The sequence below is a fragment of the Stigmatopora nigra genome, chromosome 8, assembly GCF_051989575.1.
Source record: "Stigmatopora nigra isolate UIUO_SnigA chromosome 8, RoL_Snig_1.1, whole genome shotgun sequence".
Taxonomy (NCBI): domain Eukaryota; kingdom Metazoa; phylum Chordata; class Actinopteri; order Syngnathiformes; family Syngnathidae; genus Stigmatopora; species Stigmatopora nigra.
In genome coordinates this window covers 12911611-12937472 of record NC_135515.1, presented here as the reverse complement: position 1 = coordinate 12937472, position 25862 = coordinate 12911611, and the positions used below count along the sequence as shown (strand labels likewise).

The 25862-nt window shown below is 39.2% G+C and overlaps 1 protein-coding gene and 1 pseudogene across 1 annotated transcript; one reads left to right on the top strand and one right to left on the bottom strand.

The window, feature by feature from the left end:
- Window positions 1–623: 623 nt before the first annotated feature.
- Window positions 624–2596, bottom strand: LOC144200039 (prosaposin pseudogene; annotated as a pseudogene).
- Window positions 2412–25862, top strand: cwf19l2 (CWF19 like cell cycle control factor 2). Its single transcript, XM_077721918.1, has 20 exons — window positions 2412–2577; window positions 2679–2847; window positions 3296–3406; window positions 6033–6155; window positions 6816–6947; window positions 7103–7222; window positions 10680–10773; window positions 12194–12309; window positions 12464–12887; window positions 13786–14011; window positions 14997–15102; window positions 17331–17432; window positions 17973–18101; window positions 18209–18346; window positions 21075–21287; window positions 24184–24300; window positions 24389–24544; window positions 24608–24688; window positions 24904–25005; window positions 25600–25862. Exons 2-20 carry the CDS (start codon window positions 2758–2760, stop codon window positions 25741–25743), a joined length of 2724 nt encoding a protein of 907 aa, XP_077578044.1. The 5' UTR covers window positions 2412–2577; window positions 2679–2757; the 3' UTR covers window positions 25744–25862.

The following is a 25862-nucleotide window of genomic DNA, read 5'->3' as shown; positions in this document are numbered from 1 at the left end:
GTCTAAACTTTTATTTTCAATGAAACTTTACAAAATACGCAATGAAATGAGGCCCCAAGAGGGGTTTGGAAATGGGGGCGTCAGTGACACTGTCTTTAACCTACCCCTTAAAAGCACACTCATTACATATTACCGTATTATCTCGCATATACATTAAAATATCAGCGTTGATACCTCCGTAATGTGTATCTCATGCTATTCTTGCACTCAGAGACGTGAAAACTAGACTGCTACGGACACACTTCCTGGTTGTACTGCTCGTGTGACTTCATGTTTGAATTTGTCTACGTGTTGGCAACACCCTTTCAGAATGTGCAATCCAGCAGACGATCCTTTCGATTCATAGTGTTTCAGAAATACCATCTGTGATGATTTTTCCTTCAAAGTAATGCATTCGTAATCCCTACCAAAACCATGAATATTGTGAATCGGGGCATCTTATATGAGAAAATTTGTAAAATTCAACAATTTTAAGGGTATTTGCTGCCTATGCGTGGAGGTGGCTAATATTCCCAAAAAATATACCCAAACCTGGATAATGTATGTTATCTACAAAATTGCACTCTCATTCTTCAGTGGATGCGACTCAGTTCTAATTTAATTATAAATATTTGGGAATCAAGTTAGAAGAGAAAATTCCTTTTTAATGTCATGTTTCTGAAATTCTGCAAATGCCAATATCAAACAAAATACACTTATAACAGACCACGTAACTGACTTAATTTGACTTCAGCTCTGATTATCATAATTGTGGAATTAATTAATAATAAGAAACTTGATTTTAATGAATCGGACCTTTAATATTAATAATGATCAGCCCAACTTCCAAATAGCTCAATGAAGGGGAAAAAATGCTTGAAATACAAATTACAAGTTACAAACCAATCAATGCAAACAACGGAAGTAGCACTCAGGAATGTCATTACAATAAAAAAATCACAAACATGAAATATAAACGTACAAATTTGCATTAGAATCAGATACTGCCAAAGATTATCAAATTTCATAAAACCCAGGTGAGAAACGTAGAACCTCTTGCTTTTGACGCGATACCTATGTTAAATGTAAACTTAATTCCTGCGTTTAATCAGGCAAAACAGAGCACAACCCTGTTATCACATTTTAAGTTTGTTAAATTAAGCCCCACCTTTGTCCCAGAGGAGGAAACAAGCCATTTTGAAATAATAAGTCTGCTCGAACAATGGATTAAAATTTCTAAGACTTTTTTTTAACTAAGAAGGTAGGTGTTGGTTCTTTTCTATGCATGTGAGACATTTTTGCAGAATGCCAACGTCGTGCAGACAGCCTTGGGGTCAGCCTGTTGTACAAGTAGCTCAATAATGGACTGGCCGTAGGTCTGGATCAGGTCCTTGCACTGGGCAGTCAGGCTTGAGGGCAAATACGTACAAACCTTTTCCACAGCTTCAATTACTTTCTCCTCAGTTGCTTGATCTTCCAACATGCTTTCCAACTGCTTCATCACAAACTCACAGAGTGCACAAGTTGGAGAATCCTGAACTTGGATCTTTGGTTTGGTCAGTTTTGCAGATTCCAGCTTGATGGCAGGAATAAGAGTGAGAGCAGGCAAAGTTTTGCCAGCAGGTACAATTCTGGCAGGTTGCAACTTTAACATGGGAGTGGCGTTTTTGACGGAACTACAGAAGCCAACACTGCAACAAAAATCCTCAGGATCCATGGACATGATCTTCTGAAAAACAAGGTTGCCGTATTGGCCAATATATTGCTTGCACAAGTCTGACAGACCGGGTCCCATCTGTTCACAGTTCTCTTCAAGCTTCTCTATCAGTGCATCTACAAATGAAGAGTTTGCCCTTTGCTCTGCTTGTGCATCAGTCAATAACTTGATGCAGTCTTGGCATAGAACATCACGACTTTTGACCGGAGCTTCTGGTTTGGTGGTTTCCTTAGGATACAGGAGCCCGGGCACATTAAGCAAGAACGGTGTCATTGGCAGGGAGACGTCAACCTGCGGTATCTCATTGGACAGGGGCTGGTCGTGAAACTTCAGCTTGGATCGACACAAGCCAATGGCTCCGCAAGCAACACCAGGATCGTGTAGTTCTTCGATGATGATTTCCATGACGATTGGGTAATAATTATCAACCATCTCCTTGCACTCTGAACTCAAACCTTGGTCAGGAATGAGTTGACAGGCTTTCTCCATGTAGCCAAGCACTTCGGTCTCGGTGGCATTGTCCTTCAAAATTTGCGAGATCACCATAATCACCTCTTTACATAAATCACATGGCACGCTTTTCATCTGGGGCTTGCTCCAGACTTTTTGCTGGCAATAAGTCACAGCACCACACAGAGACGCAGTCCTCACGTTACGACACAAGTAAGAGGCTCCACGAGCACATTGTTCCGTATCTTGCAAAGGGGTGGCCACAGCTGAGGACACCAGAAGGAGAGTTAGAAGCAACATAACTCCGCTGTGTTCTAAGGCCTGTCTGATGTGCGGCGGTTTCATATTTTTATGAAAACAACCACAAATCATTTCGAGCAGACGTAAATAGTGTTGCCAGATTGGGCAGGAGAAAATACAGTAGGCAGATGGTAGATGAAATTTGAAATACTATGAAAGGAAACGTTTTGTTTTTTCTGTTGTAAGTTTTGGTTAGTTTTAATTGAACTCGGTGGGTTTTACTGTTTAATAGGGCCGTCTGCGGATTGTGTGATCTGGCAACCCGAGACATAAACGTTTCACGACAAAGAAAACTCACGAACGGCAGTGTCATGGCGGCGCATATTAATTTTGAGAGTACCAGCAACATCAATGATCGTAAGGAGAGTAAACGGAAGGCACGTCAAGAAGCGATTGAAAAGGTATATTCCTTAACTTTTGATACATGTAAAGACTATTCTGATTGGCGTATGAATATACTCGCCTCTCTGCATACAAGCAAGCACCTTCACTTGGCTAGTGGCTATCGTTGTTGTGACAAACAATCACAAACGACCCAGGCTTATAGGAAAAGGCAGCTGTGTTTGCCTGATGTTTGATGCTTTGCCTCGTGTTCACAATGCTTGTTGTCTGCGTCCTCTCAGGATGTATTTACACTGCTACACTTTTAACTGGTGATGTGTCGTCCAGTGTAAAGTGTTGTCAGCCATGTGTGTTTGCCTCGCTCAAAGGAAAGATGGATCAGGAATAGTGTCTTTCAATTCCCATTTATGGCACTATCGTATTTTATACATCGTCATCAGTATCAAATTAATGTTTCATTTTTAATCTAATTTCCTTCTCCCGTTTCACCCCATTTTTTTTTTTTAGGCCAAATGGAAGTATGAGAAAGAGGAAAGAAGGAAGGAGCTGAAGAGACAGAGAGGGGAAGATACTTGGATGCTTCCTGAAGTCACTGACAGACTGAAAGAAATAGAGGATGTAAGACTACATTACACAGAATAAATTAATTATTAGAGAAATGAACACAGGTTAATGATATACAGTCGTACCTCGGGGTACGAGCCTTATTTCGTTCCAGGACTGAGCTCGTACGTCGATATTCTCGTAACTCGAATGAACGTTTCCCATAGAAATGAACAAAAAACAAGTTAATTAGTTCCAACCCTCTGAAAAAACTCCAAAACTCGGATGTTGGATTGGAAAAAAATGTTTTATTTTTTCTAATTGCCATCTATTAACAAAGTAACATAACTAGTGGTATATAATATACTAACATTCAGTGGCGGGCCGTCAGGGCCTTCAAGGCCTTCTCTGCTGGCCTAAGAAATATCTGAATCATATATTTTGTCCATCAATACTTATTACATAATTCCAAATTGTCTGTTAGCTTCCTTTCATTGCTTTTCCCCCTGGTTGCACTGCTTCCACGTGTTTTGATATTGAAGCATTTAACCAATCACATTTCAGCCATTATTTGAGAGAAGTAGTCCTGAATTAGTGTGAGGGATGGGAAGGCCTAGAGCAGGGATGGGCAAACTTTTTGACTTGCGGGCCACTATGGGTTATAAAATTTGAACAAGGGGCCACAGCAGTACATTGACTGCTGGGCCAAATATAATAAAGCGTTGCTTGTAGTATCCAAACCTCATAGTACAGCAAGCACATGCAAATAAATGTTCAACACGTTTCACTAACATTGAGGACTGCATTTTCCAAATGTACAAGAGAAATAGTAGGCCAAATAGATTAGAATAGAAAACTGTGATCTATCAACCCTGGAGATTGCATCTGTTTTTAATACAATTCAATTGAAGGCACCAAGTAAAACAAATATCAAAATTTATTGAAATCTTGATGAATATAACTTTCAACATTCAAAACATTACTACCCAACAACATAGGCGACTAACCTCAATCCTTTCTGTCCCGCTGCAGTGCGTAATTAAAAGATGCGCCCTTTCAAACTTTCAATTTTTTTGTCATAGTAGAAAAACTCGAACTTTCAGTGGGAACAGTGTTGTTGGTAAAAATGAGGAGCTGAGCAGTGTCTTTAATGTCCGTACTTTCATCAAGCGCTAATGAAAATAACTCAAAGGTTGCCGCTTTTTTGTTTAACTCGCTCACTATATCTTCATCAATGAGTTCCACACGGCGAGTTATTGTCCTGCGTGATAAGCTGATTTTTTCGAACTTGCCTTTGCTCTCCGGACACAAAACACCAGCTGTCTCTATCATGCATTCTTTCAAAAACTCGCCTTCGGAGAAAGGCTTGCTAGCCTTTGCCAGTTTGAAGGCCAGCAAAAAGCTTGTCTTTGTGCTTGCCTCTTGAATTGCAGTTTGCCGGTGAAAAAAATTCTGCTGACTCTGCAAATTAGCCACCAATCTCTGAGCAGTAGCCGCTCGTTGTTGTGTTGACTGCTTGCTAGCGTAGTTTGCATGCTTCGTGGCAAAGTGACGGCTGATATTGTACTCTTTGAAAATAGCAATAGTTTCTTGGCATATCAGACATACAGCGGTTGATCGGACTTCAGTGAAGAAATATTTAGTTGTCCACTCTTTATTAAATACACGACACTCACTGTCCACTTTCCTTTTCTTTGGTCCGCTCATTTTTACAGAAGGGCTCAAATGACAATGAGAAAATTAAAGAGGGATAAATAAAGAGAAAGGCGCGACTCAACAAAGGCCTAAATGTCAGCGCGCCATTTATAGGTGAAACACGGTATTGCATGGACAAGATGTAATGAATGATTTATGAAGCATTATTATTTTATTTATTGGACAAGCTCGGCGGGCCGGATTAAATTGTCTAACGGGCCGTATACGGCCCGCGGGCCGTAGTTTGCCCATGTCTGGCCTAGAGTAAAGGGGAGTCATCACAGCCTTTGTTGACTGGTGTTGGCAAAACCAAGTCTCCATCAACACCAGAAAGACAAATTAGTAATTGGGTTGACAAAGCCGCTATTAAATCAACACAACAATATATTTGCTTGAGCAGCTCACTCCAGATACAGTTTGGTAGCTCTGGCTTGTCCAATCTATCACCTGCCAATCATAGTTGGTGAAAGCGATGACGTATCCCTGAACCTGCGAAAAGGCCTTGGTGTCACCTAATCAAATTCTCATTGGTTAAAGCAACAGTCTTATCAAAGTTTGTTTAATGCAGCAGAGCCTGGAGGGAGGGAGAGAGTGAGTGAGTTTTGTGTTGGAGGCTTGTCACTTGACAAGCGGCAATGCACTCTTAAGTTAACATACAAACTTTTAATGTAATTTAAATGAACTTGGATTATGATACACATGTAAATGGGTGAAACTGTTGTGCTATAAACGAGGAAAAGGAGTTAATGTATTTTGCCTTAGCTTTTGAGTCGGAACACGCTATCTCTCCGCTGTTTATCAGTTTAACCATATGAAACGAAGACTCCATCTCGTTAGGAATATATAAAAACACAAATAAACACTACAAATGTACAGATACGCACGCGCGCACACACAGTTCAATAAGTATTCTAACAGCCTGCTATATGCATCAATTGGTTTGACAGTTACATAATTAAAAAAAAAAAATCAGCCCTCCAATTTCTCACCTGCTTGTCCCATACAGGAAACGACTTATAAAGACAAAAAGAAAAAACTAAAGAAATCTAAGAAGAAAAAGGAGAAGAAAAAGAAGGCCAAAAAGGAAAAAGCAACAGAGGAAGCAGATGGCTCGACGAATAGCTCAAGTGTGAGTTGATAAATGAGCTGTTGTATTTTGAAATTTAGAATAAATGTCATTCAAAGTAGAATATTCTACTGTTACTACGAGCACTGTGCTACTTTAATGTGGGAAAGGTAATACATACACTATCTATATTCTTGGTGTCACTGTGGGTGAGTTGTTCGAACTCCCGAACTGGGGCCCTCCCGCGTGGGGTTTATGTTTTCCTCTCGCCTGCATTAGTATTCTCTAGGTACTCCGGAATCCTCCCCCATCCCCCAAAATCTTACATGCTACGCTGATTGTATACTCCAAAACTGTCCCATGGTATGCGTTTGTGTGCAAATGTTTGTTTGTCTTGTGCCCAACCACTGGTTGGCAACCATCAAGTATGCACCCTGCTTACTACCCGTAGTTAGCTGGAACAGACCCCAGCTCTCCCGCAACTTCGTAAGAATAAGCAGCACAAAAAGGATTGTGCATCGTCACATATAACAGATGGGTCTTAATGCATCACTGCTAATGGATTTTCAGTTTTTTCTTAATGTACCTGTTTTGACAGTTTTTAAACTGGCACTAGTTTTCACTATTTTATTGGATATTAAGAAGATCATTTTTCTTTTTAAATGAAACTATTTTTTCTCTCTTTTTGTCCTCATCTTTCTTTGTCTTTGCTTTTTTCATCAGGACTCGGAAGATGAGTGGTGTGAAGCTCAATCCCAACCTCAGTCACAGCCTACTAATAAAGCCTGGAAGGTTTCAGAGGAAACCAAGTCTCAAGACAGTCCAGACAATGCTGATTCAGCTCAAACAGTCCAGGTATATTTATCATTCTGACTCCAACGGTGCTAAATGTTATGATCAGTGTCAATAAATTAAAATATACCAAATATCTTATTACATATTTTGATACGTATATGTATAAGGTTAGCATTTGGTTTTACATACATTGAAATAATTTATTTCGCTTATAGCGAGATGAGTGGATGACTTTTGACTTTCTGGCAATGAAAACCACATCCACTGCAGAGAAAAGAGCTCAAAAAGACCGACAGAAAGAAGAGGAGAGAGCCAAAGCTCATGCCATTGAACAGGTGTGTGTATAAGGTTGACTTTATTAATTTCTAACTCACAAAATCACCTGTTTTCATAAGCAATAGCTCTTTTTCTTTGTCTTCTCGCGCTAAGGGTTGCCAAAGCCCCTAATCCTTTTCCACCGAAGTTTAAATCATATTTTCAGCATGATTTTCTCTGTCTCCCTTCACGCCATTTATTAGCCTTCTCTGGTCATTTTCAAGCTTTCTTGTTTGCAAGCTCTAGCCTTGTCATCTGACAAAATCCTACCAATACACTCACTGTTAATATGTGAAAGTTCAAATACGTAGCAGTTCATGTGATCTGTTTTGATGCAGGCACTGTGTGTTCTGTTCTCACAGTAATCTAAATGTGATCATCTATATGATCTTTGAAAACTAGCGTCAAGTGTAGATCAGGTTTGTCTAAACTTTTTTCATCCGATCTATTTTCACCCAGTCAAATTGGTTTGGATGTCAATCTCCATGAACGACAGTAAAACGTGATCACCTAATACATGCTTTCCCAGCTGAAATGGACTTGCTGCCTCTGCAGTGAATTAATTAAAGGCTACAAGGTAATTAAAAATAACCCAGTGGTATATAGATATTTCAAAATATATGTGTAAAATTTATAATACAAAATGGCCGGCATTAGCAAATGTAACAACCACGATACAGCAGTACCTTTAGTTCCGAAATTAATTTGTTACACGAGTGTTTTTGTAACTTTTTTTGTAAAGTATTTTGTAAATAGAGACATTTTTCATGTAGAAGCTTTAATTCATTCTAAACCCGACAAAACCCCCACTGCTACCCCAAAACCTTTTTAAAATGATGAAAGTATACAGATTTTGTTTGAAATGTGTGCAATACACAAAAAAACAGAAAACAAAGATGAGAAAATTATTTTCCAAGCGTTGAGTGAAAGTCAGTTGATTGTTCACTCGTGTGTTCGTCCAATGGTGGAAATTATCAATAATGGAAACAGAAAGAAATGTGACAAGGTTTCGTTGAGTTTAAAAAACATCGCGCTGTGTGACCATCAATGGATAAAAATAAAATGACTTCTATCTCATTGAGTGTCCTGGTGGGAAGAAAAGGCGAGCTTATGTATCGGAGGCTCAGGGTTATCTTCATGCTGACTCAACCCTGTAAATAGCTGGGGAGCCGCTGACTCTGTGGTTATCAGCAGTTTCGCTGATGATGATGATACAAGCTGGGCTGAATTCTGTTCACCAAGTCTTTTCATGGTACTGAACTTTCTTATGTCTTCAAATGCACCCTTCATAAGCCACTAAAATTAAATGAAATGCAAAGACATTTTCCATTGCGTGGTTGGGCGCAGGGCAGGAGGCAAACGTTTGGGAACATACTTACACGTGGACCTAGAGCTGGGCGATATGACAAAAGTTGTTATTACGATTAAAAAAATGTATCGATAATTATCACCACAACTATCACATCTTTTTTTTTGTTTCAAATTTCAAACTTCAAAGTTCTGTGAATAAGTAAATAAATTACTTACCTCCTTATTCAATTATGAAAGTAACAGAAACCTTACCTAATAAGAATTGAAAATATGAAATATTTTTTATTATTATTTTTAGTATTTTGGTTGTTCAGTTGTGCAATAAAGATAAGACGACTCTTCGTACACTGAAAAGTGAAAGAATAAATCCAGTCAAAATTTGTACATGGGTCTTTCTTTTTATATATTTGCTTTCAAGCCAAAAGTTGCTGTACAATGTGAAATAAATACAACTGTAGACATCACCATTGGCAAGCAGACTATTTTCAGCCTCACAAAAATATATTTACCTCAAATATATAAAATAAATAAAATATTTCCCCCAAAAAATAAAAAAGTTGGATGAACGTAACCAATTTTAACCTAAGATAATAAGTTCTAGATTTTTGCAATGTTTTCCAAACATTTACACAAAATGGAACACCACAGAAAAAAATATTACAGGCTGTATTCAAATGAGGACAGTAGGTTAAAGAATTTTTGATAATGGCTGATCTTTGTGCACTGGTATTACGAGTCAATTAAAAAAATGAAAACAACGCCAGGGGAAATTCATTTGGATCTTTTAGTGCAGTGGTCTCAAACCGGTTCCACATAGGGCTGCAGTGGGTCCTGGTTTTTGTTCCAACCGATCCAGTGCCGACATTTTAACCAATCAGGTGTCTTTAAAATAAGTAGCACCTGACTCTAATTAACTGATTGCACTTGCAAAAGGTATCCTTGTTGAGTTGGAATGAAAACCTGCACCCACTGCAGCCCTTTGAGGACCGGTTTGAGACCACTGTTTTAGTGGGTCAACTCGGTGCGGTCCTGCATCCGATAATCGCTTATTTTGCTATTGTCCTTATGCGTTAATGCCGTGTGTTAGCCTCTATTGCTAACATGCTAAAACACATTACCTCTTCATCCTCTTCTTCTGAGCGTTGGTCTGCAACTAGCGTTCATCTCGCAACACCGCCCCCGTTCTCTGTGGTAGTCGGGTGTTGTAATTGCAGTTTACAATTTTCAAATTTTTATCAAAAGTTTTGAATACTATTGTTGACCCTAAATTATTTCACAATACTTATCGTGATTGTTTTGTTGCCCATTTCTACATGCACCTAAACGCACAACTGAAAATGATGGTGTTTGGTTAAATATTCAAGACAATTGCCTTTGGTGAGCACCATAACTTTCTTCGGCCCTTAACCTCCTGTACCAGTAGTTCAAATTTGTCCACAGTAGAGGACATTTGTAAACCTAAATATCTCCCAGTGCATCCAATCACACTTTTGTGCTCTATAGAGGACATTCAGAGCTTTACAATTATACCAAATTTCTTTTGCAGTACTCCAATTTTTTCACATCGATTGGGGAATTTCAAAATAAATCTGATTGGACATTGTTTTTCTGGTAGTCAGGAGGATATGGAAAAGTAAAAAATAAAGGTACTTGCATCTGCTGAGAAAAACTCAAAAAAGGTGTTAGAAATTTGAATGTAATTTAATTTCTTGAATTTATTCCATAGCTATCGATTAATCTTCCCAATTAGGCTTTTGATAACTTCAATATTTTGTATGTAGAGACATTCCTAAGCTGAGGTACCCCTGTACCACAGTTTAGCAATGTTGATTATTTTTAATACTTATTTATTGATATAAAAAATAAATGTCTGAAATTCCAGTTTTCTACATTGATTTCAAAATGTCACAAACTGAAAAGTGCAGCAGAATGTAGACTGATTTTAAGCTTGTTTTGCTGTCCATATAGAACAATATTTTTTTAATTATTTTTTTGGGGGCCCATAAAAATTGGGAAACGAGGCACAGTTGGCCAGTTCTAACATCACTGGTGTAGAGTCTACCTTTTCCCTCATGAGCTATGTTTGTTTTAAAAATACATTTCTCGATTCATTACCAAATTAAAGTGAGAGTATACAATATACTGTATGCATGTTTTTTTTATTAGGAGGGCTTGCACAAATTAGAACTTAATCCATACTGGAAGGACGGTGGAAGTGGTCTGCCCCCAGAGGAAATGTCTGGACCTGCTGCAACAAATGGTACCATTATTCTCATCTCGTTCATCTTATTTTTTAAACCACTTTATCCTTATCAGTGTCGTGGGGGATGCTGGAGCCTATCCCAGCTGACTCCGGGTCTGAGGCTTGGGACACCCTGAATCTGGCCAGCCGATCGCAACCATTATTCTCAAAATTCCATTTTGAGGTTTTAATTGACATAATAAAAAGAAATGAGGTTAACTAAAATAAGAGATTGGTGAACACTACGTATAGCTCTGGGCATATTTCCTGAATGAGCTTACGTTACTTCCTTTTTGAATTTGTCTACGTGCAACACATTCCCTTTTGGAACACAGAACATTGTACATTTGCGAGGATGAATTAAATCAAAATTCCGCTTTGATTATTTATTTTTTTTCTTGTTCGAAAGGGACAACTAGCAGTATTATGAACCATCAAAAATATTGAGATATTTCGACATTAGAAGCAATTTGACCGCCACATATTGAAATTCTGGTAAGAAAATTGTAATTTTTGTCATTGAAAAGCCTCGGGTTCTCATCAGGATAGAATTATTAAATTTTTCAAGTCGAATAATTTGATATTTTGCATTTACAAAGACGGGCATATTAACTTATCATATTGACCCTAATAATATGCTTTTGATTCATATAGTACCTAAGAAATACCACGTATGATGATTCATCTTAAGATTTTTCCTTTTAGGTAACAAATTTGTACTCCCTACTAAAAACATAAATATGTAGGTGTAAATTGAGAATCAGGGGGCAGCTCACACGCGAGAAATTGTAGAAAATTTTTAAAGCAATTTTAAGGGTGCGGCTTATGTGAGAAAATACGATAAATTTAAGTATTTTGTTTACATCAATCATTAATGGAGGAAACATCAATCAAGTTGTTATCCAATGTTAGAAATTGAGCTATTTTCTTTGCCATTTGATTTACTAATTCACTGCCATTGACAGGTATAGACACCAAATCTATTTCAACTTAGAAGATTGGCATTGTGTGATCATGTTTAACTGCCATTGAGACCGACAAAAGTCCAAACCAATTTGACCAGTGAACTGGCAGGCAGTCCAACATTGGACGTTTACCGCCGTCAAGGGGAGACAATGAGTTAGTATTTTAAAGTACATTTTAAGAACCCAATAATTTTCCCCCCATTCCAATATTCTGAATATGACGAGATCGAACCTGATTTCAGATCACATGATTAGATCAGAGACACGCCTAATCATAGCTGTTTTTTGTTATTTTAATTTTTTTTTCTAAATGCGAGTGATACTTTTTCTAACACAATAAAAAGTGCATTATTTCCTCAGTGTTGGTTCTTTACACTTTTATCATATCAACATTCTAAATTCAATAACATTTGGCCAGAGAGAGTTTCTCAGTTTATAACACACTTTCATTGTAAAAATTGTTCTTCCAACAGTTTTAGTGGTGAATGATGGCGGTCTGAGCTGGCTCAGGAAGAGCTATCAGAGAATGAAGGAGCAGGCAGAAAGAGAACGGCGCAGCCTGAACGACGTGGTTGCAGACAGATATGGAGTAAGGACTGTATGGTGGAACACTTTAAAAATACAGAGCTTTTAAAAAAAGGCCAGCAAGCTATTTGTAATTTCCAAGGCCATGCTAACTCAAAGAGATGTCTTGTATGTAAGACAAAAACGTAAAACCTTTTCATTTATTTATTATTTTGCAGTCAATGGAGACATTCCAGCTGAAACTTGCTGAAGCAGAAAATGCTGTCTATGGGCCTAAACGCAAAACTGAAGGCAGGCATTTGGAAGGAAAAGAGAGGTGGCGTAGAAAAGGAGATGACAATGAGAGGGATCGGTGGAGAAGCTATGAAAAACACCCATCAACTTTTTCCCATGAGAGATATTCTGAGAGGATAGGCAATCAGAAAAGAGAGAGAGATCAGGAGAGCGGAAGAAACCCAAACAAGGACAAAGACAGATATCGAGAGAATAAGAAGGAAAGGGATGAGGAGAGGGAAATAAGCAGAGATAGAGAAAGGTCCAGTGTTGGATCCCCATCTGATAAAATTTCCAATCAACGTTCCTCCATTCTTGGGTCACTGAAAGGTCGTTTCCTTAAGCCTTCAGACGATGACGACAGCAGAGGTGAGTTAATATCTTTTTATAATAATAATCAGACATAGGCTTTGTCATCATCATTGACTCGACAAAAGCCCAATTGTCATTATACCCAACTGCGTATGACGAAATTGTGCTTCTCCACCAAGTGCGCATACCCGGCAAAAAGCCCAAATAAGTGATAATTTCAGACTCGTTGGCATTCTGCCGTCATGGATACATCGCAAATCTCCCGAGCCCAACCAAATGCCGGTGACTGCAGGAAAGTTTCGGCACTTGGTCGATTTTCCTAAAGATGTTTAGCCGACTGACGTCTGGGCGAGGGCCATCTCGCCGAGGGGGCATCTGGCCGAACGTAGACTTAGCCGAACGAATAGTTAGCCGACCGGATAGCCAGCCGGAGGACGTTGCGCCGACGCGCCCGCCCCGCTCCTGGCCGTGTATGCGTGTACATATTTTTCAACCTCACAGATAACATTCATTTAGAATAACAAGGGCATTTATTCACGGCCAAACACACGGAACAGTTCGTGACAGAAGAAAAAAAAGTAGTTACTAGACAGTAACAGTAAGTACTATAATGAAAGGCAGTCAAAGTATTGAGATGAACTTTTGGAATTGACCTAATACATATTTTTCCTCATGATTTGCAAATAATTTCTTTAACAATCAAACAATGTGATTTTCTGTTTTTCTTTCAATATTCTGTCTCATGGTTGAGGTTTTCCCTTGTTGACAATTACAGGCCTCTCTAATCTTTTCAAGTAGGATAAATTTCACTATTGGTGGTTGACTAAATACTTACTTGTCCCACTTTATATTGTTGGGTCATTTCAACAATATGAAGAATACCTTGTATTTCAGCATTTGGCTGAATTTCTACATGATTATAAATCATTTTGCTTCTATTGTATTTGCTTTGCAGCTACTGGATGCCTTCCTCATCGAGCTCGGTCATCTTTGGTAATTTCAAAACCTACCTCAGATGAAGACTCTGATCCACTAAAAATGACTGGTATGGTCTGGAAGAAAAGTGGGGGTCTTTCTAATGAATCTGATCACTTGGAACAGGCGCAACATAAGGTGCCAGCCACTGGAAAGCCAACCCATGCTCCTTGTGACAAAAAAGCTTCTACAATAATAAAATCAAGGTCAGTTGTCTTCTTAACAAAAGGAACAGTGTTTAATAAGGGTTACTTTTCCATTTAATAACCTAATATAATTTATCATTATTATACAGTAATACCTTGACATATGCGCGTCCAAACATATGAGAAACATGAGATACGATAAAAATTCTGAGCAAAGTCTCTCCTGTCCTTTCTCTGTTCTCTCTTTTTCTCTCTCCACGCACTCTGTTCTACTGTCTGTCTGTATTGAATAATGTCACATTTTAGTATTGTAGGTTGATTGATCACTTAAAATTGTCCCTAAGTATGACTGTCTGTGTCCATTAGTTGTTTGTGTCCTTGTGCCTTTCAATTAACCGGCAACTAATTCAGGGTGAATCCTGCTTACTTCTGTTGTTGCCTGGGCTAGACTCCACCACCCACCTTGCCCTAGTCAGGATAAGCGGCTTGACGAATGAATGGATGAAGGATTGTGTCTGTTTTTTAAGCACGCACAATCTCTCTCAAAAATGCTGTATAAAATCCTTTTGGTGTTTATCAAGAACATAGAAGGAATCAAAATGCAATCTTCCTGATGTCAGTGATGAAAACCTTCTGAAGCCATTTTGGTGATACTATTTTTTTTAGTAAAATAGCATACAGAACCACTGCAGCATAGAGTTTACAAGGTCCTTATGCATTTTCATTCAACAATTTAAACTGAAACAATGCACAAATGGCTTATCAGATAAATGAATCAGAACAGATAAACAGTGAGGTATAAAACGTCAATTACGATGGTCATTTCAAATTGCATTATTTACATTCCCACATTGGAAGAAAAAAATATTGTGCTAATGCTTTAAATCGCGGACAAAACCATCTTTTTGTTGTTCTTTTTCATAAAATATCAGCCGTGCCAAATGTTTTATTCAGTATTATATCAGTGCTCTGAAACTGTACAGGATAATTTTTTTTAACTCGTTAGTTGATTTCCTTTAACTTTTTATTTTGTGCTTTTTTCAAGTGAGAGTTGTAATGATGAAGAGGAAAAAGTGCTTCCACTTCTCTCTGAAGAAGAGATGAACAAACTTGGTGCAAAGTTGGTGAAGGCTGAGATAATGGGTAACTCTGTAAGTTGGCAACATACAGTGCCTTGCAAAGGTTTTGGGGCTTCTTGAAATTTTCAAACATTTGGCCTCATTTGAGGCATCAAACATATAGGAATGAAGTTAAAACTTTTTGACAAGAATCCACAACACCTGGGACATAATCGTAAAGCGGAATGAAATTTATTGGACATTTGAAAAAAAATACTAATAAAAAAAATCTGAAAAGTCAGGTGTACAATATTATTCAGCGCCCTAGTTTCAGTGCAGGAAATCCACTCCAGAAGTTCAGTGAGGATCTTTGAATGATCCCGTGTTGGTTGATAATGATAAATAGACTCCACCTATGTATAATCATGTCTCCGTATAAATGCACCTGCTCTGTGATTGTCTCAGGGTTCTCTTTAAAGTGGGGAGAGCATCATTGTCAGGTTTACCATTTGACATTCCTCAATTCATGCACCAATAGAAGAAAAGACAGTCTCGTGGATTTTCACTTGCAAGAAGACCGACTGTTGAGAGGGCTTCCCAACTCCAATTTATGTGACTGCCCTCTATCCGAATTCACCTTACTTGTAGGTCAGGTCTGAAAAAGGAAAAACAAAATCAATCCTGTCTAATTGATAGGTTCATTAATAATTACACTTTTCTATAATTATCAATCACTGCAGGCAGACATCTTATTCAATTATTGACATTTAATTAAATTATTTGCATCTCTGGTAATAACCTGATAAGGATAGATGCGTCAAGACTTCCTCCCGATCTCCAAAGTATCTCCCCGAACAGTAATTCCTCATACGGCTCGTACGAGCCATGAATCAAAACAATTACAAGGTTATTGATTAATCCAACATGCGTCCGCAAAAACATCTGTAACTATAATAATAATTAAGGTATTTAACAATAATCGAAAGAGAAAACTAAAATCAAACTGCGTTTGAATTAAAACAATCACGCCTTCATTTAGCATAACAATTACATAAAAAGGCGAGAAGTGCGTCACAATGTAGGAACACTATGCGAGTGTCCTTGGAAGTGGTAAATATCCATCTGCTGGTAGCAAGAGTCCTTGACGTCTCTTCGCTGCAAACCCAGATCAACAGTCCTCGGAGCCCGGGACTGGGTGAGATGTCAGATAAACAGTCCTTGTGAGAGGACTAGGTGACTGGTTACGACCCCGGGTTCTCTTCGGACAATTGGAAGAATGGTTTAATAAAGAAATGATTAAATACACACACATATATATAATAGTATTACAGAATAAACCCAACACCAATTCACCTTAATATTGATCATAGTGATGGACATCACCACCTCCACCAATAGACTGTAATAAGAGGATTCAATTCTTGTAATTTGGAGTTTGCAGGGGCAAATGCAATAGTCAGAAGTCGGTGTAGTAAAGAGCGAAAGAAAAGAAGACAACATCCACACAATGTCAAAGTAGTAGCAGAATAGTCATAGACAGCACCACAGAGAAGGCCAACTCTTTATACTTGCCGAAGGTCTGATCCTACCAGTCTTCCCAGGCCGACAATCCCACCTGCTTGTTTGGAACCAGAGGACAATTGTTGGTATACTAAAAAAAATCTCTTTTCAAAATGGGTTGTTTAACAAGTAAAACATTGAGTTTCCACACTTTGAGAAGGTGAAGAAATTCAATCACTCGTCTATTAGGAGCCGACAGCCGTTTCTGGCCACCATAAAAAATTCAACTCTAGATTGCACGGTATGGACAAACAGTGAGAGAATCTTAACATACATACACACACACACACACTCACACATCAATAAATCACACTTTATAAGGATTATAGACTATTATGGAATACATTCTCTCAGAATAAAATATAATGGGACTTATAAATGCTTCTACATACAACATTTCCAAGTTGCAAAACCCTTTGATATGCAAAGTACAGTTCCACTATACAAAATCCAAGGTACGAAATCCCCCAAAATGTAAATACATTTCCTGTATCAGTTATTATATTTTGACATTGGCGCGGAAGCGTTGCGTTCTGCTTGAGAATCTCCCTTCAATCTTCTGGCCTACAATTGCCTGCCTCACAAAAAAAACAACACTTGACTGCCATTAGTCGTCATAGCGTTATATTATTATTATTATTGTTATTCTAGTGTCAGTATAGCAATTTTGTACCTACTTTGTACTTTCTGTAAATTTTGTACTTAGAGGCATTCGTGAGCAGAAGTGAGACTATACTTATGTATTTTTGTGTCTATTTCAGGCCATGGTTGAAAAGCTAAAGGCACAGTTGGATGCAGCTCACAAAGCCAAAAACAGCAACAATGCACAAAAGAAGCTCCACGAAACAACAAAACCAATTCAGGTCTGAATGTACACTGTTTGTGGTTGATTATAATACTGAAAATTTAGGAACCACAATGAAAATATTTTAAAGCTGAATGCATTTTTGAACTTTCAGAATTTCATCTTGTGCAGTTTTGATTTAGTTTCCACCTGTTTTAGCTTTTATTGTACCTATTTCACACCAGTAAAAAGCCAGCAGGAGCGCTTTCAACACTAAAAAAATTTAACATTTACAAAAAATTAGAGAGATGGACTGTGTTGGACAAAATATTGTACCACCAAATTAAATTCGACAGCTAAGACTGGTGTTTACTCACAGGTCACCCGCAGTTTCATGATTCAATCCATTTCAAAAGTCTAATAATTTTAGATTTGCGGAAAATGGATGAATAGTGTCGTCAAGTTTGTGTATATTTGACTGTGGTTCTAGAGCATCGGCAGCTCCATCAATGTGCTTTACAGAATTTTGCAATTTTGTAAAAACTTTCAATGCTTTGGAAAAAATCTTTAGACAGTAAACATTTGAGGAAAAAATAAATTTTTTTGGGGGGGTTTTTAGATGGCGAGCTGCTCAAGCGAAGACCAAGAAATCCTATTATTCAGAACTGATCATTCCGGTCAGGCCTGGCCAGTCAAGCCCCTATCAGGATATCAGGAACCACATGGAGGACGCAGAAAGAAGAAGACGGTAAAGGATACACAATAGGATTTTAAAAAAAAAACTACTGTTGAACTCATGAGTGACGTGTTCACTGCTTATTTTTATTTGTGTTCCCATCAAAAAATTCTGCCCAGATCGAAACTCACGTTGATGGGCACCGTGCAAGGTACTTTCAAGATGATGACAGTGTGGGTCTGAAGGAGATGGTCAGGAGGGAGAAGATGAGCTCAGCACAGGATCAGAACGCCCTCTACTCTCGAATGGCTGCCAAGGTAAGAAGGCCCTTTCGTCACAAACGGCGGTGTGCCTAACGTAGCATGGCAAAACGGTCACCTTGAGCAAGGTTGTAAGCAGTGCCCATAAAAAAAATAATAATTAAAAAAGCAGTCTGTTATCATAAAGATATAATTCTCTGTTGAACCTGTCTGCCTTTCCAGACTGTTGTTCACTCCCTTGCAAAATATAAAGTGGGTGTGTTTCTCTAAAATTAGTAGATCAAAATATAAAAAGCAATCATCAATGATCTTCGTATTAGCCGCCTCGTGGTGTAGAGGTTCTCTCGCCTGACTTCTGTGCAAGCAGGCTGGGGCTCAATTCCCGCTGGTGGCGGTATGACTGGGAGTGCGGATGGTCGTTTGTCTCACTGTGTGCCCTACGACTGACTGGCTGGCGACCAGTCTAGGGTGTGGTCTGCTTTTCGCCCAAAGACAGCTGGATTAGGCTTCAGCAACCCCCCAACCCTTTAAGGGAAGGTTGGTATGGAAGATGAATGAATGAGTCTTTGTATAGTGCATACTTTGTGCTTGTAATCTTTTTTAGTGGAAATGTTGGATGGCCTTGACAAAAATATACCGTTTATTTGTGTTGAATTGATTAGTTTGCCAGGTTACTTATGTAAGCACACTTGATTTTTTTTCATTTAGGATGTTTTTTATTTTTTTCTCCTGTCTGTACTGGGGAAATTGGCAATTAATTCTGTTTTCACATGCTATGCTAGATCAGGGAGTTGAAACTCAGTGTTGCCCAACCTTGGCCCCAAATCATTCCTGCATGACACATCTGCATGGATGAGTGGGTGAAAATGTCAGTAACCGTGTGAAAAAACTTTCTGAAGAATTAAAGAAAATTTTTGATCTATATCATCGCCCACTAATGGTACATAATGAAGTATTGAAATAAACTTTTGTTATTGACCAAATGCTTGCTTAGTTTACACTATAGTTTGCAAATGAATTCTTTAAAAAAAACATACAATATGAAGTCCATTTTTAAAGCTATTTCATATTGTGGTGGAAAATATGTATTTGGTCAATAACAAACAAGCCAGGTTTATTTGTTTGTCTACAGAACACGTGTTGGCTCACAGGAATAGCCACCCTACAAGCATGCATATTAATCAAATATAACAATCAAAGAGTAACAATAAAAATATTCTACGATCACGTTGGTACGGTTTCTATAAATATCACTTATAAATACAGTTATAGATACTGTTTGCTCAATGTGGCATCTTTTGCACTTTGTTGAATTCGCATTATGGTACCCATGCACACTGATACCTAAAGGCAATTTAGGGTGTCCAATCACCCTAGCGTGCATATTTTTGGAATGTGGGAGAAAACCCATGCAGTCCCAGAGTGAACATGCAAACTCCACACAGATGGACATGGCGCGCTAACCACTCGCTCCACCAGACCGGCCAGTAATCAGATAATTGTATCAAATTATAGAATAAATCTCTTGAATTTGAATGAGCTTACATCAAAAGAAATTTTGGACTAAGATGCATTCATTGACATGTAAAGTGAGAATATACATGGTCAAAATATTAACCTTTGCAAAATGTTTCATAATATTTTATTTCCGAACATTTTAGGACTATTAATTGCAAGATTGCACACCAGCATACAAAGGGGAAATAGTATCTAGTAGTTTAGTGCTTTTAGTGTTTAGTGTGTCTTTAACAAAATCCTCATGTTGTGTGCTGCTTGCTCTCATTACTATCCAGACAGAGTAGTTTGCGTTTTGTGAACTTAACAGCACATAACAATCGCTTTTTATTTTAATTGTTGTCCGCTATTACAAGCTTTCTTACTTGACTAAAGCCTAATACAATGAAGCCTACAAGGATTTTTTTGTGCCCAAGTTAGTCAGTTGGCATTTATATATTCATTTAACATTGGCGGGGCGGCCGGGTGGCTGAGTGCTTAGTCCGTTGGACGAGTCATTAGTGCGTTGGCTGCACAGTAACAAGATCCAGGGTTCAATCCCAGGCCCTGAGCTTCCTGTGGGGAGTTTGCATGTTCTCCCCAGACATATGCGGGTTTTCTCTGGGTACTCAGTTTTGCTCACCTAACCCGCCATGAGAGCTCTATTTTTGGATAATAGTTACGGCGTCCGTCGTAACGTTGCCCGGTGCTCGCATTTCTGAAAAAGAATCTACCCTCACCGAGGCGCCCTGCCGTCTAGTCTGCTCAGAAAGCTTTTTTTTCTGGATAAAAGCAATGGTCACTGCCCGCCATTTTTCTTCTTCTGAGCTTCGGATATTTTTTTATCATGATAACTATTTTTGCCATATCACCCAGCTTTACTTCACTTCCACACTTAGTTACATACGCATACTCCACCCTCTATCGCTCCTTAACCCTTACAGGTACGCGGACACGCGCACACACACTTGTGCATTCTGTTACATTGTTAATATGGTGACAAAACAGACGTAGAGGCTGATATTTTTTTAATGCTCCATGTCCTGCAACTTGCTGTTCGTAGACCAGTGGCGACCAGGGACAACACACAGTGCTGGAAAAGACAAAAATGGTTTTAACCCCTAAAAACGGAATTTATAATGCAAAGACCGGTAACCATCTCTTATATTTTGCTTTTTAAAAAATTAAGCCGATTTAGACATTAACCTTTTGAAACTCTGTCTTTAATGCTGCACGCATCTTCCCGTGTTGTTCCTTACAACCTTTACCTGTGTTTGATTGGTCCCTCCAGATGATGGGAAAGACGGACGGTGACAACTACACTCTGGATGACATGTTCGTGTCGAGTGCGGCACAGAAAGTGGGTGAAGGAAGGGAGGAGGAGAGGCTGAGGAACAAAGCCACCGAGGAGAGTAGGAGGTTGGCGACCTCCATGGACAAATGCCATCACTGTTTCAGTAGCCAGGAGCTCCAGAAGCACCTCATAGTGGCCATAGGGAGCAAGGTAAACCGTGTTTTGTCTTTGGGAATTTGTAGTAGCATTAATACATTGCTAACATTGCTTTCAATTCCCGTATTGGCTCGATTATAAGACAATGTTTTTTACAATGCAATAACACTAAAAAAAAGTGGGAGTGGTCTTATTTTTGAAGTCTAGACCAGTGTTTTTCAACCTTTTTTGAGCCACGGCACATTTTTTTACATTGGAAAAATTTGTGGCACACCACTAACCAAAAATTTTACAAAATGACACTCTGTATAGTATATTTAATTACAATATAATTTCTCAATTTATTTATACTCAGTCAGTGTGAAACCTGGGCCTGTTTAGATGAACACAAAGCCGATATCCTGGCAGGAATAGAAGAAAGACACACACGAAGCTCTTCTTCAACAGCTCTCAGTCTCTGTCTGTTTTTAGTTTTTATAGCAGTTAGGCTTGAAAAGCTCAGCTCACACAGATATGTTGTGGAAAATGGGAGCAATGTCAGAACAGCTTTGTTGGCCAGAATGGGGAACTCCTTGGCAGCAGTCAACCAAAAACTGTCCAAAGGAAGATCAGCAAATCTTAGTTTTAAACCACGATCCTGTTTCAGTTCAGTTAGTTCCTCCTGCTCTTGTAAAGTCATGTCCTTTCCAACAACTGATGCCGAGCTGTATGGGTCCCTAACCCAGTCAAAGCATTCAGTGGAGGCTGAAGAGAAATAAAATGACAACTTCTCCTCAAGACTTTTCAAATGTTTACCTATTACCTCAGACAGTGCAGCAGTGTTGCTTTGCTGTTTGTCTGTGAGTGGGAACATCTCCAGGTTGGCACGTTGCACATGTTGCCAGAGGTGCACCTTTAAACGGAATCCATTTATTTTATCTGTGCTTGTAAGCAGGTTTTCATTTCGGCCCTGCATCCTTGTGTTCAGTTCATTAAGATGATGAAATATATCAGCCAGGTATGCCAACTTTGCGCACCACTCATCACTTGAAAACAGATTTGAGTAATCAGACCTCTCATTTGTCAGAAACATTTTAAGTTCCTCTCGCAGCTCATACACACGGGTCAGCACCTTACCGCGCGACAACCATCGGACCTCCGTATGGAGCAATAAGGCTTTATGCTCCGCTCCCATTTCCTCACACAGAGATGCGAATATACGGCTTTTCAGAGGTCGTGTCTTCACAAAGTTCACTATGCGCACCACATCGTCCAACACAGGAACCAGTTCTACTGGTAAAGTCTTCGCAACGAGGGCCTCACGGTGCAAAAAAACAGTGCGTAATAATCAGATCTGGGTTTTTTTCCTTCACTCTACTCACGAAGCCTTTGGTGCGCCCGACCATGGCTGCAGCTCCAACAGTGCACACACTTGTGCAGTTTTCCCACGTAAGTCCTCCCTGGTCAAGATATTCCGATGTGACCCGAAAAATTTCCTCTCCAGTTGTTTTTTCTGGCAGTGTCTTGCAAAATAGGAAGTTTTCTCTAATGGCATCACCATCCACAAAACGCACATTGGCCAAGAGCTGAGAATGTCCACTAATATCCGTAGACTCGTCAACTTGCAACGCAAATTTCCTACTGATGCGTATCTATTCCAAAACATGGCTTTCGATGTCTGTAGACATGTCATCAATACGCCTGGCAATTGTGTTATCAGAGAGCGGGACTTTATCTATGTCTTTAGCCGCATCAGGGCCGAGCATCTCGTTGACAATGGCTTTACAGGCAGGTAGTATTAATGTCTCTGCCACAGTGTGCGGCTTTTTTGATTTAGCAACAAGTGTGGCGACTAGGTAACTAGCTTTGAGCGCTTTCTCATTTACCTTTGTGGTTTTTCTCATAAACGTTGCCTGTTTCTCTGTGTTTACATGCAGGCGAACAAAATAGTCTATCGGCTTGTTTTGAAGCGACGGGTGTTTCGTTTGGAGATGGCGTTTAAGCTTGCTTGGCACCATGGCGCTGTTGGATAGCTTCTCGCCACACACCAGGCATAACGGAATAGGTGTCGTCTCATCCCCGGTGAAAGTAAATCCAAACGAAAGATAGCTTTCACTATATTGCCTTGAGCTCACCGCCTTTGCTTTCTTTTCTCCACCACTCATACTAGGGCCTTTATCCGGGTCAGAATCTTGTCCAGGGCCCAGTTCGGAGTTTGCAGTTGTCCTTTTTAAAAACTTCTCCATGACTGTCACCACGGCCTCTTAGGTGCATCACTAATTTTCTTGGCGGAACGAGGCAATCAACTACGTGTTGCCACACGGACAAATATTACATTACGCTGCCAGCCTTTACAGCACGGACACTGGACAATGACATCATATTTGCAGAAAACTATTAATAAATGTTAATTTAAAAAAAAGGATATTGGATAATTTCTCACGGCACACCTGACGATCTCTCACGGCACACTAGTGTGCCGCGGCACAGTGGTTGAAAATCACTGGTCTAGACATCATACTCATTCACCACGCTAGATGCCGCTAGATATTTTTAAAGTGAATGCTGAACTTAACTGGGTAGACACTGTCACGAAGAAGAAAAATAAAAAGGGCGGTAACACGAAGAAAAATACAAAATAGCGATAAGAAATAAAGAAGAAAAAAAGAGGAGATAAATGAAGAAAGGTAGCGACAATCTGGAGAGCAGTGGGTTGAAGATTGGCCATGTAAACCGGCAGCTGTGAAATATGGTATCACAGAGTGTAATGTACAGAAATAGAGAGGTCAAAAAGATCCCCTAAAAAAAGCTCTTGTTTCAGATTTACTGTAATTATTTTCTGTATAAAAAAATATTCCAAAGGTCTTTGCAAATTTGAGTCTTGAAAAAGAGGGGATCGTCCTTATGTTCGGGCCAATTTGGGTATTATATATTTTTATGATCTGAAAGTGCTGTAATGCATGTTATCTAGGTATACCTAAGTCTACCAGCAGGGGTGTCCATGACAGAAGGCCATTGTCTCATCAGTCCCCTCCAGCATCACTGCTCGGCCACCACTTTGGACGAGGATGTTTGGTCAGAGATTCAGGTAGAGAAATCTCACTCTTATACTGGATGTACATCAAATGTTCGCACATAACACCAAGATTAACTCCTTCCTGCTTTGTGGTTTGCAGCTGTTCCGTCGCAGCTTAGTGCGTATGTTTGAATCCCAGGAGCAGGACTGTGTGTTCATGGAAATGCACTTGAATCCTCGCAGGAGACAGCACATGGTCCTTGAGTGTATCCCACTTCCTCGGGAACTGGGTGACATGGCACCAATATACTTTAAGGTGTGGTCTCTGGTATTTTTGCCAAACATTTGATGTCCTCTAAATGTATGTATCGGTCACCAGAAAGCCATCATGGAATGTGATGACGAATGGGCCATGAACAAAAAGGTTGTTGACCTTTCTTCAAAAGACGTACGCAAAGCTGTAAGTTTTTTTTTTTTTTTACCTCATTGTTTAGAACACTGGCATCTTTTTTAACCAAATTGTTTCCTTGCATGAATATTCATGTATAACACATTTGTGTATTTAGCACTACTACTTCAATTATTTATTATTTTTGGTTCTTTCCCTCCTCATCCTTCATTCACTTTCTCTTGTCGTAAAATGCTCAGACCTGGTTAATTGTTTGTGTGCTGCAGGTTCCCCGAGGGCTGCCCTACTTCGCTGTAGACTTTGGACTCCAGGGAGGTTTTGCCCATGTAATTGAAAACGAGCAGAAGTTTCCACATTACTTTGGCAAGGTCAGTTTATCTATTAAAACTTCCAAACAGGTTCTTGTTATATCTAGTACTGAATCAAGAATTAATCAAATTCTATAAATCATTTTGTTGCCACAGTAACAAAAACACATATGGCAAACAGAATACAGTGGTCCCTTGACATAAAAACGAAAAAAAAAAGTTTTATTCTGAGAAAGGGTGCCATTGGCTATCGGTGTTGTGTGCACGAGTATACTTCATTATCCAGAAAGCCCTCTTTTCGCATGCGCGTTGTGCGTTTCCTGGTTGATGCGTAGAAGAAACGAGTCTGAAGAAATCGTTCAGTGCTCGTAGATATCTGTTATACACAAAAGAGATGCAGCAAAAAGTGGTACAATGATAAACAGCCTCTCATGTCATGGCCACCTGGCTTGGTCGCATCTCGAAATTTTGATTGTATCACGGGCGAATTATTCGATCGAAATTTTCATCCTACCTCGAGCATGTCGTATGTAGCGCTGATTATAGGTCCAGATACCACTGTAGTAAATGAAGTGCTGTTAAGTGATATTTTATAAATTGTGACATTGTCATTCAGAAACCAAAATGAAGGATTTAACTGCCTTTTCCTCACAGGAAGTGGTTGGGGGTATGATGGACTTGGAGCCAAGAATTTGGAGGAAGTTATTACGTGAGAACTTTGATGATCAGAGGAAAAAAGTCCTACAGTTTGCAGAGTGGTGGAAGCAGTATGATTGCACCAAAAGTGAAACCTCGTAGAAAACATGCAATTACCCCCAGATTTTTCTGAACAACATGAATATTTTTTATCACTGAATAATGAAATGCACGTTTGATATCAACTGCATACAAATAAAAGCAACATTGCCAAACTTGCA

Bases quoted from the DNA above. Each gene is read 5' to 3' on its own strand.
- cwf19l2 (XM_077721918.1), top strand. From the start codon at position 2,758: ATGGCGGCGCATATTAATTTTGAGAGTACCAGCAACATCAATGATCGT. The intron at 12,310-12,463 runs GTAAGGACTGTA...ATTATTTTGCAG, and splicing joins TGGTTGCAGACAGATATGGA to TCAATGGAGACATTCCAGCT. The intron at 24,545-24,607 runs GTGTGGTCTCTG...ATCGGTCACCAG, and splicing joins TGGCACCAATATACTTTAAG to AAAGCCATCATGGAATGTGA.